A 15,393-nucleotide genomic window follows, 5' to 3' on the forward strand; every position below is an offset into this window, starting at 1 on the left:
GCACACACACCAGGGGTCCCTCCATTCCCCCAAGCTCCCCGGGTGCCACCCTCCCTCCCCCTCTAGTACAGGGGCTCCCTGCTGCAACCCACAGCCTCATGCTAGAGGCTCTGTGTGCCCCCCATTCTGCCCTCCACAATCTGCCTGGGGTTCTGTGTGTGCCCCACCCCCCACACAGTCCTCCCGCCATTAGTATTTCTTTTCTTCCTGAGACATACGTCATTCATGGTGTCGCCACGTTCCTGCTGGGACGACGGGACGAGCGTAGCTGGGAGATCATGCTGGAACCTATTCATGGCTCTGTTCTCTGCCGTGGAGCTAGTTACACACCTGGCTGAGGCTGGGGGCTCAGCTAACCAGGTACCAGGGCTCCCTGTGTCGCCCGGCTGTCCCTTCCGGTTTTCAGTTCTGACCTGACGGGCATCAGTGCTGCGTAGTTATCGTGTTACAGTTATCAACGCCATCGAGCGGAGCTCTGCCCCAGCACGCAGTCCTCCTCCACCAGGGCATCAGCGCCCAGCTTCTCCTTCCTGCTCCCCAGGAAGGGCACCTCGTCCTCGTGGGGCCCCCACTGCTTTCAGACCAACCGCAGCCTTCTCTGGGGCTGGGCCTCCTGCCCCCCGACCCCCATGAAGTGCAGACACTCTGGGGGGAAGGCACGAAAATAAAAGGGATGCTGTAACTGTGTCTACAGGGGCTGGAGCTTGCAGCCCCAGGTGGCCTTTCACTTCCCTGCAGAAGGCTCCGGGGGGGGGATCCAGAGCCCAGCAATACCCTTGGTACAACTTACGCCCAGGCTAGCCAGGCTCCACCTCTGTTTGGATCACAGCTTCCAAGAGCCGCCCCCACCCCACATTTAGCTCCAGGGAGGCCACAGGGTAAAGCTCCATGGGCCGTTCCCTCCCAGGGAGTCTCTTGCAGGGTTTGGGTTTCCCAGGACACTTGCCACAGGGTCCCAGGCCTGCCAGCTTGCTGCGCCCTCCCCTCGTTCTGCTCACAGCAGTACTTGGCGTCTCCTCGCACCCTGCAGCAGTGCGTGCTGATCAACCAGCCGGCTTGCCCGCTGTCAGGAGCTGTGCCCTCTCTGAAGTTCGGTGTGTGTAGAATGAAGTCAGATCTGGCTTCTGGCTGTAACGTTCCCCTGCCCGTGTCTGGTGTCGTGGGTGCGACAGCAGCATGGGTTAGCCCCACGTTCCCAGATCCAGTCACTGTACAGCTCGCCAACCAGGTGCACGCTCTACTCGCTCTGGCTCACACCGGGGGACGGGCGCTCTCTGGTTCGCTCACAGAGCTCTCTGATCTTCCAAGCTCCTGCCACCCCCGCTGCACTGACACCACATCTCTGCTTGCTTGGCTTCAGGAGCTCCCTGCCGTGGGAGACGCAGTGGCCGAGGCCCCCTCTGCGGGCCAAGTGCACGTGGGGCCAGTCCCCACAGCGGCGCAGGGTGAAGGGGTGTCCGTGGGGGAAGCTTGCGTGGCACTGGGGGAAGCATATGGTCTCTGCTGGGAGTGGGTTCTGCGGTGAGTGAGGAGATTGGGCTTCTGGCTGAAGGTCTTCCCGCAGTCGGAGCAGCTATAGGGCCGCTCCCCGGTGTGGGTGCGGTAATGGGTCACCAGGTTGGGCTTCCAGCTGAAGCCCTTCCCGCACACGGTGCAGGCGAAGGGCCGCTCGCCAGTGTGAGTCCGCTGGTGCGTGAGGAGGTTGGGCTTCTGGCTGAAGCTCCTCCCACACTGGGTGCACTGGAACGGCCGCTCTCCAGTGTGGGTCCGGAGGTGCGTGACCAGCGTGACCTTCTGCCGGAAGCATTTCCCACACTCCGGGCAGGCGTACGGCCGCTCCCCACCGGGCACTCGCTGGGGGAGCTGCAGGGCTATGTGCTCCTTGAAGGGTTTCCCACATGGGGAGTGGGAACAGTACCTCTTCCCAGCGTGGGCCTCCATCAGATCCACGCTCAGCAGCCTTGCGGGAGGTCTCTCCCCTATGTGGACACGCTGGTGGATCTTCAGGGACATCTTGCCCTTGAAGCGTTTGGGGCACTGGGCACAGGCGAAGGGCCGCCGCCCCATATGGGTTCTCTGGTGGGCAAGGAGGTTGGGCTTCTGGCTGAAGCTCTTGCCGCATTGGGGGCAGGAGAAAGGCCGCTCACCCGTGTGGGTCCGGTAGTGAGTCACCAGGTTCCCCTTCTGGTTGAAGCGCCGCCCGCACTGGCTGCAGGCAAAGGGCCGCTCGCCCGTGTGGAGCCGCTGGTGTGTCATCAGGTTGGCTTTCAAGCCAAAGCTCTTCCCGCACACGTCACACCGATGGGGCCTGTCGCCCCCGTGGCTTTCCTGGTGCTTTGCCAGCTGGCTGTGCTGGCTGAAGCTCTGCCTGCACTCGGGGCACGTCCAGGCTGTCTCCCGCACCTGCGCATCCTGCTGGGCTGGCAGGGACAGCCGGGGCCTGAGGCCTTTCCCACGTTCAGGAAGCTGATACGGCTGCCATCCTGCATGGCTGCTCTGATGGGCAATGAGAGCCGGCCAAAAGCTAAAGCTGCTTCCGCAATGGTTACAGATGAAGGGCCGCTCTGCCCCGGGGGCCGCATGCGCCGCGTCACCAGGGCCCAGGCAGGGTTCCAGGTGTCTGAGGAGATGTTGGTTCAGGCTGAGGCCTCTCCCATACTGGGCGCTCTCACAGGGCCTCTCCCTGGCATGGCTGGGCTGGTGCTTCAGAAGAGCCGCCTGTGGGCAGCTTTCCCCACACTGCATGCACAGGAAGGGCTGCTCTGCTGAGGGGGTTTGCTGGGGCAGTGGGATATGCTGTTTCTGCGGGAAGCTGCTACCGCAGTCAGTGCACATGCATGGTGCCTGGCTTCCGGGGATCTTCTGGGCTAGCACCGGCTGAGCAGGATTGCGCTGGCTCTCCTGCTCAGCGCCTGCGGGCTGGAGCGGCATGGCGGGGGGACCGTGGAGTGGGATTGGCTCTGGATTCCCACAGGGTCTGGGCTGGCTCAGGCTGTGGGTTCTCTGGTGCGCCTTCAGGGACACCTTGTCCTTGAAGCACTTCTGGCACTCCCCACACGGGTAGGGTCGCACATCCGTGTGGGTGCTCTGGTGAGTCACCAGGTTGGTCTTCTGGGTGAAGCGCTTCCCGCACTGGGGGCAGGCGTAGGGCCGCTCCCCAGTGTGGGTCCTGTAGTGAGTCACCAGGTTGGTCTTCTGATTGAAGCTCTTCCCGCACTGGGCACAGCTGAAGGGCCGCTCGCCCGTGTGGGTCCGGTAGTGAGTCACCAAGTTGGGTTTCTGCGTGAAACTTTTCCCGCACTCGGGGCATACGAACGGCCGTTTTTCCTCATGGTCTCCCTGGCGTGCTGGGGACTTTGGCTTCCCCCCAAGCCCACCCCACAGCGGCGGCTTCTCCCCTGCGTGGGTTCTCTGGTGGGCAATGAGATTGGCCTTCTGGCTGAAGCTCTTCCCACACTGCGTGCAGGAGAAGGGCCGTTCCCCGGTGTGGATCCGCCGGTGAGTCAGGAGGTTAGGCTTCTGGCTGAAGCTCTTCCCGCAGTCTGGACACCTGTAGGGCTTCTCTCCTGTGTGGATTCTCTCATGCGTGATGAGGCTCTGCTTCTGGCGGAAGCGTTTCCCGCACTCAGCACACTGGAAAGGCCCAGCCCCTAGCTGGCATACGACGGCATCTGAACACTTGCTGAAGCCGGCTGATTCCTCCATCTTGATCCTGGTCTGGTTTCTCTGCTGACTCTTGGACACCAGCTGCCGACTGTGAAACGAGCCATCAGAAAGGTCACAGACCACGGGGGACAGCTCTAAGTCTGCAGCAAACCTCTCAGAGTTCTCTTCCTGCTCCACTGTGTTCACACCCCCATGCTCTGCTGGATTGCAAAGAGAAAGTGAAGGCATTAACTCATGGGCTTTCCTTGCCATTCGTAAAACTCTACAGAAATGAGCAGCTCATAAGGCTGGACCCAGACTGTACCCAGCTGAGGCTGCACTGGCAGCCTGCAAGAACAGCAGAGGCCGCAGCTAACTGGCATAAAGCAGAGCAGCCTGCTGCTGTCCTCATCTTTGCTATGGAACTGCAGCCCCTTGAGACAACAGGTCCAGCAAACCACTCCCTGTGCTGATCTCAGCCTCCGCTGGAAGGGGAGCCCAGAGCAGAACAAATTGCTGCTCTCACTCACCTACGCAGGCACTTCCGGGGATCTTGCTCTCCTCCAGTTTCTGCTGAGCCTCGATATATCGCTCCTCCCATTGCTCAATATGGAATAAACCATCGGGCTTGAAAAATCCATAGCCTGGTTGAGGGGATAGAGGATGTCACCATGTATGGTTAGGCACATCCAGTGACAACACCACTGTGCTGGAGACGATGCATATGCTACTTCACAAATCATATAATTAACCTGAGTCCCAGGGGAACCTTTTTCTTTATTCTAAGCCTCTACTGCCAAATGTGGAATTAAAGATACCGGACAATACAATCAACACACCATCAAGCTCCCTGGCTAGCCCTCCTTTTCCTCTCCACTGTCCTGGGGGTGACTGGCAGACAGAGAAGAGCACATCTGGCCAGGAAAACAGTGAGCTTTCAACGTATCTTCCAAATGTTCATAAAAATACTTTGTTCTTTTTTGGTGTCTTTCAACCCAGACTCTCAAAGCCTGTAACATGTGTTAATGAATCACATCTCCAGCCTGTCTCCTGGGAGGAAAATCTGGATCACTAGCCACACTATACTGAGGGAAAAACTGAGGTCCAGGAAGGTTAAGTAGCCTGACCCAAATTTGCACAGTGGGTCAGAGTGGCAGAGCTGGGATTAGAAACCGGGAGCCTAAACTTGTCCTTTGCCTTGTCCACTAATGCTCCCTGAACCGCTCAATCGAAAGGGAGGGGCGACAGCCAGATGTCATTTAGTACTGGTGCAAAACCACGATGGACGCGTCCCCTGAAACTCTAGCAAATTCTATTTAATCTGAACTAAGTGAGTAAAGACATGAAAGGATTACGCCAATGGAAGTTTCATCTGCTTCTCTCGACCTCGCGTGCTGCTAACTAGCTGTTGTGCTGAGCACTCACCTGCGCAGGGATCTGGCGGACGCTCTAAGCCACCAGAGACCAGCTGAACCCCAACACCTGGGGGTTCCCCTCGTTCAATCCGGAACAAGAGATCAGGTTTGAGAGCTGGGTGGCCTGGTTCGGGGGGGAAAATATTCCTGTTAGCAGGTGCTCGACCACTGCTGCCCGCACTGAAGTCAACAGGAGCCAGGGCCTTCAGCATCACACCGACTCTGGCCCCGCTGCACTGCTAGCTGGCGCTGGGTGGAGGGACATGGCTGTTTAGAGCACAGCTATGGTCAGAGAGCGGAGAATAGAAAATGGCATAATCATACCCAGCACCTCTAGCACCCATGGGGGCGGGGAGGAATAACCACTGCCCACTCAACCGCCAGTGTGCCATGCAAGATGGACAGCAACAGGGCCAGGCTGGGGGTGGATTTTAGGAGGTGCCCTAAGAAAGTGGACCCAGGCCCTCCAAATAATTTCATGAGGGTCTCCAAAGAGGCTCAGATGGCAATGACTTTGGAGCAGCACTGACCTGGATTTGAATTGGTGGCGCCGCGAGAAAAGGTTCCACAGCCCATCTCCAGTTCGCGGTGCCATCCGGCCCCCTCCTTTGATGGGTGCGACTCTTCAGACATGGCTACACCCAGCCGCAGGGCCAGCTGCCTTGTGTGGGGGATGGGGCTCTCAGACCCTGCAACAGGCAACACCTGAGCCTGCGCTCCACCAGGGGCCCAGCCTGATCGCTCTTCCCCGTGGAGCTGCTTGCACCGAGGCCCCTGAGGAGGGGAGGGAAGAATGAGGAGGGGGCAGGGCGCTCCTGCTGCCCCACCAACCAGCCATGTACATCACCTCTCCAGCACCCCACTCCAGCACCCCTCACGGTCACACCCAGAGCCACCCACTGCAGCCAGGGAGCAGCCCTCTGCCCTGCCAGGGAGGGCTGCAAAGTGAAGCCACTAGGAAGTCCAGAGCCTGGCTCCTGGCAGCCCCAGTACAGTTTCCCTCCGCTCCTGGCTCCCAGATCCTGCTGGGAGAGCACAGGATGGTCTTGCTTCTCTTCTGAGAGAGAGAGAGTGAGGCGGGCAGTGAGTTTAGTGATACTGTCGTCTAGGGGCTGGAGGGAAGAGCTTTGTCCCATGCAACAGCAGTACCAGCTCTGGTTTCAGGAAGCAGACTCTTGCAAAGAGATTTGGAGGAGAAGGTAACAGCTCCTCAAACAGTGAGACAGCTGAGCCCCGCCCAAAGAGTTATTTTTACATCAGCACTCTCCAGCCCCTCACATGTTCCCCTTTTACTGCCTGGCATCTCACCTCTAACTTGTGCACCAGACACAGTCCTCACACAGCGAGGTGACCAGCTCACACAGCTCCCTCTGCCACTCCACTAACGCCGCCCACTCCACCGGGGAGAAACAGACCCTGCCGTCCTCAGACGTCACCGGCACCTGCAACAAGAAGCTGCCCCCACTTAGCACTGCTGCTGCAGCAGCACAGCCGTCACCCACCCCAGTCTACTGGGCAAGGCCATTGTGTGCTGGCCGAAACAGGAGAACAGGCTGGGTGTGCCAGGCACTCGTACCGGGCGACATGGCTGAGTACAATATTGGTGGCTGGCTGGCGGGACCACGGCTCCTGCCTACCTCACCGTGCAACAGGTGACATGGCAGAGAGCAGAAGGCTCTGTCTGGAGGAAGGAGCTTGGGATAGCTGGGGTGGGAATGGACAGGGGACACGCCCGTGAACAAACTGCTGACTGGCAGCATCGCACACGGGGGAGAAGCGGCTGGAGCAGGGGACTTGGCGTTCTACGCCCAGCTCTGTCACTGATTCACTGTGTGACTGTGCACAAGTCACTTCCTCTGCTGCGCCTCAGTTTCCCCATCCGTGAATCAGGGATACACCATATTCTGCCTCCCAGGAAAACAGTCAAGCTGTATTCCTTACTGTCACTAAGGTCTCTAGCTAATGGAACCCAGAACCAAAGAGAAAGCTGGGCAACAGGAGAGGGGGCACAGAAGGATCCTGGACTCCCAGAAGGACAGTGTCTCTCAGGAAAGGTGAGGAAACTGAGGCAGGCTCTTGCATGCAGTGGTTTGGTACTTCTCCATAGCTCTGTATATCCCTTGTGCTCTGGGTATGAGTGAGGTATGTGTAGTTCAGAAATACTTTTGCAATGTCTGTGTTACTTGCTTTAACTGTAACAAAGTCCCTCCAGGGTTAACCTGTAAACCAGAGTGCCCGGGCAGACAGAGCTTAAATACTGGGAAGACTTAGGGAATCAGCACTGGTCTTGGGGCCTAGGGCAACTGGCCCGCAGGGTTCCACACCTCCAGGAGGGGGTACCAGACTGGGTTGGTACCCCAGAAGCATGCCAGGCATACAGACATGGTCTAGACACTGCTCAGGCTCAGCAGGGTGAACAGCCCATGGAATCCAAGTTCTCGGTCTATTACAGCAGCCCAGTTACTGTCCCCAAGGGGCAGGGAGCTCAGCCAGGAGTGTAAATGAGGGCACAAAATAACAAGAAATGGGGTGACACATTGTTAGGTCTCCAACTCCCCAGACACCACCACAAAACCCTCACAGAGCAACAAGGAATCAAAGGCTGCCCCTGCCCACCATAGCGCCATCTGCCTCTCTTCTGTGATGGGGGGAGGGGGAGGAAATAGAGATCAGAATTAACCCCTTCCTGTCCGCAACGTGTGCGCACAAGAAAGCAAGCAGACAGGCAAGCCTGTGGCACCCTGCAGTCCCCCAGCTGCAGCCTACCTGGGCAGCACCCCCTGCAGGCACTTTCCCATCGGAGACGACTCGGTGGAAGATGACGTGGATCCTGTGTGGAGGATGTGAGGATGAGATCCTGTCCCTTCACCTTTTACTAGGCTTGGCAACTCGAATCGTCTCTTCTCACAGCTTCTTCGAGTGGCTGCTGCAGATCCCTGCACTGACAGCAAGTAGCGCTAATAAACGGGGGCTGGGGACAGGAGAGAGGCACAACACAAAGGCTGAGAAGCTGCTCAGAGAGAGACTTGACCAACGCTTTCATCCCACCTCCCTCCAGCCATCTTAGGGAAAGAGTTCAGCTAAGCCCAGGCTCTGTATTGAATTCACAGAGCCCCTGTTATTGCAAACTTCCCCAGCCCGCTCAGCACTACTGGGACTTGTAGTCCATGCTGCCGAGAGGATGCTACCATACGTGAGCGCTGCCTAGCCTGCTTCACAGTACACAATGGGGGAGGGGAGAGAAAACTACAGTTCCCAGCAGCCTCTGGTACAGCTTAAAGATAGCCTGTCCCTCTCCAGTCAGTGATAACAGTGAAAGCAGGGTCCCTTTATCCCAGCCCACCAACTCAGCTAGACCCACAGCCCTGAAGGGTAGCACTGCAAGAAGCAGGAATGCAGACTGCAAATCGGCAGACCTGGATTTCCAATCATCTCATCATTTGTTTCAAAATTCAGCAATTCCTGGCCTTAGTGCTATCCTGTGGCTGAGAGTTCTACAGGTGAATTATGCACCAATTACTTCCTTTAATGAGTTTTAAATGTGCTGCCTTTCAACGTCATTGAATGGCCCTTTTTGTTCGTGTAGTGCAGCCAGTGATAAATGAGAGCCCCTGATTCACGTGTCTATCCAGTCATTTCTTTGTCTCCTCCTCTCTACACTGAAATGTCCCAGTCTTTTCAATCTCTCCCAGCCTCAGCTCCACCTCTATCCCCTTCCTATCACTGCACTATCTTGTTTGAGAAAGGGGGACCAGCACAGAATGCAGGACTGGGGGAACGGGATGTACAGAATGGCAGCACTCCAGACAAGAGCCCCACCCCTCATCCGAAGCTGCCAGAAACCCTCCCTGATTCATACACTACAGCCCCCTGCCAAACCTTTACAAAGTAGCCATTGTTTGCATGTGTTCCAACTCTGACTACCTAGCACATAAAGGGTTAAGTCTGATGTGCATGACAACTGCACTCAGCCCCTGAGTTTTGGAGGGGCTGGTTATCAGCTCCCCATTGAAGTCACGAGAGCTGCATGCCTCCCAGTGCCTGGCCCTTCACGCTGACAGAATGTCCCATTTCCAAAGCGCTTGACCATCGTTAGCCTACCCAGTAACTTTCCCCAGGCCTTGCAGCTAGTGAGTATCAGAGATGGGACTCAGACTCAGGAGGTCCTGGCTCCCGGACCCATGCTTACCCTGCACTTTAACTGAACTGTTGTGTGCGCCCCGGATGTCCATAGTAATGAGGGAGGAATCTTTGATGGGTCTCAGTTACCTCCAATCTCCTCTCCAGTTATTTTTCTCCCTGGGCAGCAGAGGAGCCTTGCTGTAGCTAATCCTGGAGTGCTGTCACGTGTGCCTAGTGGGCAGAGCACCCGCTTTACATTGCAAACGCGGTTAGTTCCACTTTTCTGGGGCGGGAGCATTTACTGAACACTTGTTGTCTCTTCTACCTCTGTGTGTGGAGCTTTCTGCACTTTCATCTTCATCTGTGCCCAAATGCTCTGCTTTGAAGGGAAACGTTTACCCCAGGCTCATGCTGGAAGGACACAGCACCCTGCAGGAAAGCTACTCGCTGGGAAATGTTGCATAATCACAGATCAGAATCTGAGCTGAGAAAACAGGCTTTGAACTTCAGCGCCTTCAGATGCTTTAAAATCCATGTTCCTCCTGGTTCTCTAGAGCATTCAAGGAACAGGAGGGCACTACAGAGACCAACTAAGCTATGCAGCCTAGGGGTAGTGTCAGGGAAGAAGTCCCAGGCAAAGACTGGCAAGAAGTTTCATGCCAAGTGCCATCAGGCCGGTTAGACACTGGTGACTGGGAGTGGCTGAGGGACTTCCACACCCATCTCCTCTGCTGCACCCCCAGATGTATTGGGCCACAAATTCTAATAAAAGACCCCCACCACCACCACCTCCGCCAGCTCCATTAGTGCTGTGGCAGCTCTTGGTGAGTCTCTGAGCCTACCAGGCAGAACCATTCTCAGTACTCCTTAGAAGTTTTTAAGGTCGGGCTTGACAAAGCCCTGGCTGGGATGATTTAATTGGGTATGGGTCCTGCTTTTGAGCAGGGGGTTGGACTAGTTGACCTCCTGAGGTCCCTTCCAACCCTGATATTCTATGATTCTACTCGGCTGGTAAGAGAGGAAGCAGTTAAGGAAGCTCATTTGGAGCATGTTAAGTATCCTCACACCTTCTTGTCAACTGTCTAAATGGGCCATCTTGATTATCGCTGCAAAAGTTTTTTTTCTCCTGCTAATAATAGCTCATCTTAATTAATTAGCCTCTTACAGTTGGTATGGCTACTTCCACCTTTTCATGTTCTCTGTATGTGTATATCTTCTTACTATATGTTCCATTCTATGCATCCAATGAAGTGGGCTGTAGCCCACGAAAGCTCATGCTCAAATAAATTGGTTAGTCTCTAAGGTGCCACAAGTCCTCCTGTTCTTTTTTCATTTGGATCAGTGGTTCTCAACCTTTCCTGGCAACTGGAGTAGTGCACCAGACTAGGAGCCTGTGCTGATCTCACCCCGGTGAGGATCGGGGGTAACCGCAGGAGTTCCAGCAGCGTACAGTCAGCATGACAGCAGAATCAGGCACTCGGACCTCTGCGGCACAAAGAGAATCATGCCCCATTTACATATGGGGAAACTGAGGCACAGGAAATTACTTGGCCAGCACTACTCAGGAAATCAGGGCAGAGCTGAGTTTGGAACCCAGGCATCCTGACTTCCAGTCCCCAGCTCTCGTCAGTAAGCCACACTCTCACCTGAAACAAGTGAGGCACTGCCCAGCCTACACCGGGAAGCCCTGTGTGTGTATCCCAGTCCCATGAAGAAGCCAAAAGGAAGGGAAGAGGCCGAGCTTGCTCGAGGGGTCATTGGAGTGTGGAGAGGAAAACTGCACAGGAACTTTGCAACAAAACCAGAGAAATCCCTCCGCTGGCCCCTTGTTCTATTTACAAAGACAGCAGAGCTGGGCTCCTCGTGCTGCGGGGCCTCCTGACTGGCAAGCAGCCAGGGTCAGGTTTGGCTCAGGGAGGGAGATGACAGGGAGGCAGGACAGGATGGAGTCCAGCCTCCACATTAGCACTGCAGGAAACACAGAAGAGGAGAGACCCAGGGGCCACTGTACACCCTCTCTTCACTCCCACAGAACTACTGGGGAAGGACCACTCCTGACCCACCCATGACAGGTGAGACAAGCAATGGTGATCCTCAACCCACACACATAAAGACATACATGGAAACCATTGCTTTATCCACCCAGAAAGCACTATCACAGAATATCAGGGTTGGAAGGGACCTCAGGAGGTCATCTAGTCCAACCCCCTGCTCAAAGCAGGACCAATCCCCAGTTAAATCATCCCAGCCAGGGCTTTGTCAAGTCTGACCTTAAAAGCTTCTAAGGAAGGACATTCCACCACCTCCCTAGGTAACGCATTCCAGTGTTTCACCACCCTCCTAGTGAAAAAGTTGTTCCTAATATCCAACCTAAATCTCCCCCACTGCAACTTGAGACCATTACTCCTTGTTTTGTCATCTGCTACCACTGAGAACAGTCTAGAGTCATCCTCTTTGGAACCCCCTTTCAGGTACTTGAAAGCAGCTATCAAATCCCCCCTCATTCTTCTCTTCCGCAGACTAAACAATCCCAGTTCCCTCAGCCTCTCCTCATAAGTCATGTGTTCCACTCCCCTAATCATTTTTGTTGCCCTCCGCTGGACGTTTTCCAATTTTTCCACATCCTTCTTGTAGTGTGGGGCCCAAAACTGGTCACATATTTCCAAGGCATACATGTGACAGCCTCTTGATGTGGGGGTGTTGATGGGCTTTTCCATCCCACAGTGCCCAGAGCTAGTGCCCAATGCTGTGCTGGGGGCTGGGTGGGCACTTGAAGCGGGTGGGCGTAATAGCTGCCCTTCATTCAGGATAAATGTAAGAAACAGTTAATTCCTTTATGGAATAAGATGGCTGAAACAATAGGAGCCACCACCCAAAACACAGGCCATATGCAAGGAGCTGAGCAAGGATGATGTAGCTGTGCATGCATGTGGAGAGAAGCAGCCAGAAACACCACAGAGGCACACAGAGAAGGCAGCAGGGAAGCACCAGAGATAGACAGAGAAGCATTTGTAGCATGAGCATAAGAGAAAGCTCTTGGGCAGAGTGCTAGCTGGAAAGGGGCTTAGAACCATGAGCAAAGAAGCTCTCTCCTATTGTTTGATTCCTGCTGTGTTCATGGAGACAGGACTTTGCATATTCTTTGTAGATAAATAGGGTTGCATCAAAGAAATGCCTGATTCCATCATCAATTGCTCTTAACAGAAACAACCCACAAGTCCCCAGATATCAGCTAACCACTTAGGTCAAAAAGGGTGACACTGGGAAGCAGGCTTAGACCATCTGAGTAGAACTGGCTTTCAGCACTCTCTTGGTTTGCAGTTATTTACAAAGAAGTACTCAACGGTTTGGTTCTGCTCCCATTTCCCTGCTCTGCCCCCACATGATAACTTCCAAGTCTCCCCAGCCACTGTGCTCCAGCAGAACCCCCTTTACGCACAGGGAGAGACTTCTTAGGCCATTGGATGGCTCCATTGATTGACACAGTTGAACCACAATGAGAACAACTAAACCCTTGAATCTACAAAGAGAAAGTGCACTTCCCCTCCCTATGCTACTGCCTGACACCCAAACTCATCCAGGCTTTAGCTCCGTCACCAATTTGAGTTGTTTCCATATTTCGTTAAGCATAGGGGGATGCTGGACAATGAGGGTTGATCCAAGCTGAAAGCGTCTGTCCCCAGGAGACTTGAACACAGGATGTGTTTTTCACAGAAGTCCCAGAGCAGTGAGACTGAGGATCTTTGCAATACAAGGCTGTATCTACTAGCAGTCACAGTCTGGCAGTCAGTGCAACTTTGAGGCTCCTTTAGCCCGTGCCCTGACTTCAAGTGAAACAGAACTATCACTGCAGGGAGCGAGTTGGACATACATATCAACAGAGCTGAGCTGAAAGCTTGTTCCCAGCTATTACCGAGATCTAAAGAGAGAATTTACTGCTGTTTTGCTACAGTCCTCCTCCATGGGCCATGGCACAATGGTCCCCTACAGTCCATTTACACAGCTAGTTTGTAATGTCCTAATGGGGTTCCCGTCCCTTCCCTTAGGACAGTGGTTCTCAACCAGGGGGATGCTTAGCCCTGGGGGTACACATAGGTCTTCCAGGAGGTACATCAACTCATCTAGAGATTTGCCTAGTTTTACAACAGGCTATATAAAAAGCACTAGCAAAGTCAGTACAAACTAAAATTTCATATGATTTACTTATACTGCTCTATATACTATACACTGAAATGTAAGTACATTATTTATATTCCAATTTATTTTATAACATTATGGTAAAAGTGAGAAAGTAAGCAATTTTTCAATAATAGTGTGCACTGACACTTCAGTATTTTTAGGTCTGATTTTGTGAGCAAGTAGTTTTTAAGTGAGGTGAAACTTGGGGGTACGCAAGACAAATCAGACTCCTGAAAGGGGAACAATAGTGTGGAAAGGTTGCGAACCACTGCCTTAGGAGATGGGTTTACGTGCTTGTCACTGATACACTAGGGAGATTTTCTTTGATATTTTACCCTTAATTTCCCTTTTCTCCATTCCAGCCCATGACTCCCAGTCACCTTCCCACCCTGGCAGCATCCTGAGTAATTCTTCTGCCAGCACAACTACTAACTCGCCTCACCACCAGGCATTTACAATGGATAAACCTAGCTTCAGCTGAGCCTCTCACCACACCTGCCCCCTCCCCCCAGCCTAACCCTGCCCCCTCCCCCAGGCTCTCCCCACACCCGCCCCCTCCCCCCGCCTAACCCTGCCCCAGCCTCTCCCCACACCTGCCCCTACCCCAGCCTAACCCTGCCTCCTCCCCCCAGCCTCTCCCCACACCCGCCCCCTCCCCCCGCCTAACCCTGCCTCCTCACCCCAGCCTCTCCCCACACCCGCCTAACCCTGCCCTCTCCCCACACCCGCCCCCTCCCCCCGCCTAACCCTGCCCCCTCCCCCCAGCCTCTCCCCACACCCGCCCCCTCCCCCCGCCTAACCCTGCCCCCTCCCCCCAGCCTCTCCCCACACCCGCCCCCTCCCCCCGCCTAACCCTGCCCTCTCCCCACACCCGCCCCCTCCCCCCAGCCTCTCCCCACACCCGCCTAACCCTGCCCCCTCCCCTCAGCCTCTCCCCACACCCGCCCCCAAATCCCCACGTGATCGCCAGACACCCCCCGCCAGTGCCTCCTCACGTCACGGCAGCGGCGCTTACGTCACCCTGTGACTCCATTTTGTGGCGGGAACACGTCATCGCGCATTGTTATGGCAACACAGTCCAACTCCCGCGCTAAGCCCTAGACCCGCATCACCGCGGCGACCGCCCATCCTCGCGGGTTGACGTCACATCGGAACGTAATGACGACACCATGCGCGGACCCACTCACCTTCAGCCAGCTCCGCGGAGACGCTGCCGCTGAGCGCGGCCCCGCAAGGGATCACGGGAAAGATAGGAGCCAGAAATCTCGCGAGAACAGGCGGGACCTCACGCACGGCGCGAGAACGGGGCCCCACGGTGTGATGGGAGATGTAGTTCTAGGAGGGGCAGGGCGCTCCCGGGAGCTGGGAGAGCCGAGGGGCCGCCGCGGCTTTCTGTAGAGAGGAGCCTTGACTGAGATGGCCAGAGCGCCGCCCCACAGCACCATAGAGTCCGCCAGAGCGCCGCTCCCATGGCACCATAGAGACGTGTCCGCCAGAGCGCCGCTCCGATGATGCCACCATAGAGACGTGCCGGAGCGCCGCGCCTCCCTGGGGGCCGTGCAGCTGCAGCACCATAGAGACTGTAGAGACGTACCAGAGTGCCCTTCCCCCAGCACCATAGAGACTGTAGAGACGTACCAGAGTGCCCTTCCCCCAGCACCATAGAGACGAACCAGAGCGCCGCCTCTGTAGGCTTGGGGAGCAGAGGCCTGAGAGGCGGAGGCCCCAGTGTCCTGACTCGCCGCCCCTGCTCTGAGTTAGGGTTGCCGGAGTCTGGTTTTCACCGGGCACGGGCCGCTCAGCGGGCACGGAAAGTCCGGTTACCGGCGTAGCCGCGATCAGCCTCCCCGCCGAGCGGGCGGGAGGACCGGCAGCTGCCCGGCTGCCGACGGAGGGCCTCAACGGCGGCTGGGGGGGCCTCTCACAGCCTGGGGCCGCGGCTGAGGAGGGGGCCGGCCCGGGGCGGGGGAGTGCCCACAGTTTGGCGCCAGTGCTGCCAGCAGAGAGGCCGCGGGTTGCCAGCTTTCTAATT

At 55.9% G+C, this 15,393-nt stretch overlaps 3 protein-coding genes across 3 annotated transcripts in view; 1 reads left to right on the plus strand and 2 right to left on the minus strand.

Annotated features, from left to right (window-relative positions):
- LOC144260069 (uncharacterized) overlaps positions 1-333 on the minus strand; it is a 44,138-nt gene extending 43,805 nt beyond the window's left edge. Inside the window, exon 1 of the transcript XR_013344994.1 lies at positions 219-333. The gene's annotated coding sequence lies outside the window, so the exon portion shown is untranslated. The remainder of the gene's footprint in view (positions 1-218) is intronic.
- The window catches only part of LOC144260047 (uncharacterized), a 317,403-nt gene that overhangs the window by 23,851 nt on the left and 278,159 nt on the right, over positions 1-15,393 (plus strand). The gene's annotated exons all lie outside the window — the stretch shown is intronic.
- LOC144260043 (uncharacterized) lies at positions 1,357-14,434 on the minus strand. The gene is made up of 7 exons (XM_077808544.1): positions 14,377-14,434; positions 7,827-8,031; positions 6,369-6,502; positions 5,591-5,834; positions 5,071-5,184; positions 4,176-4,289; positions 1,357-3,866 (listed from the first exon to the last, which is right to left on the minus strand). The coding sequence occupies exons 4-7, from the start codon at positions 5,691-5,693 to the stop codon at positions 1,357-1,359; spliced, it is 2,841 nt and encodes a 946-aa protein (XP_077664670.1). The 5' UTR covers positions 5,694-5,834; positions 6,369-6,502; positions 7,827-8,031; positions 14,377-14,434.

Source organism: Eretmochelys imbricata, chromosome 2 (assembly GCF_965152235.1).
Source record: "Eretmochelys imbricata isolate rEreImb1 chromosome 2, rEreImb1.hap1, whole genome shotgun sequence".
NCBI lineage: Eukaryota > Metazoa > Chordata > Testudines > Cheloniidae > Eretmochelys > Eretmochelys imbricata.

What these genes read in the sequence shown, in the direction of transcription:
- LOC144260043 (XM_077808544.1), bottom strand. Translation starts at nt 5,693, where the DNA reads ATGTCTGAAGAGTCGCACCCATCAAAGGAGGGGGCCGGATGGCACCGC. An exon ending in TCCGCCAGATCCCTGCGCAG is followed by an intron (nt 4,290 to 5,070) that starts GTGAGTGCTCAG and finishes CCCCTCAACCAG; the next exon opens with GCTATGGATTTTTCAAGCCC. An exon ending in CCCCGGAAGTGCCTGCGTAG is followed by an intron (nt 3,867 to 4,175) that starts GTGAGTGAGAGC and finishes TTTGCAATCCAG; the next exon opens with CAGAGCATGGGGGTGTGAAC.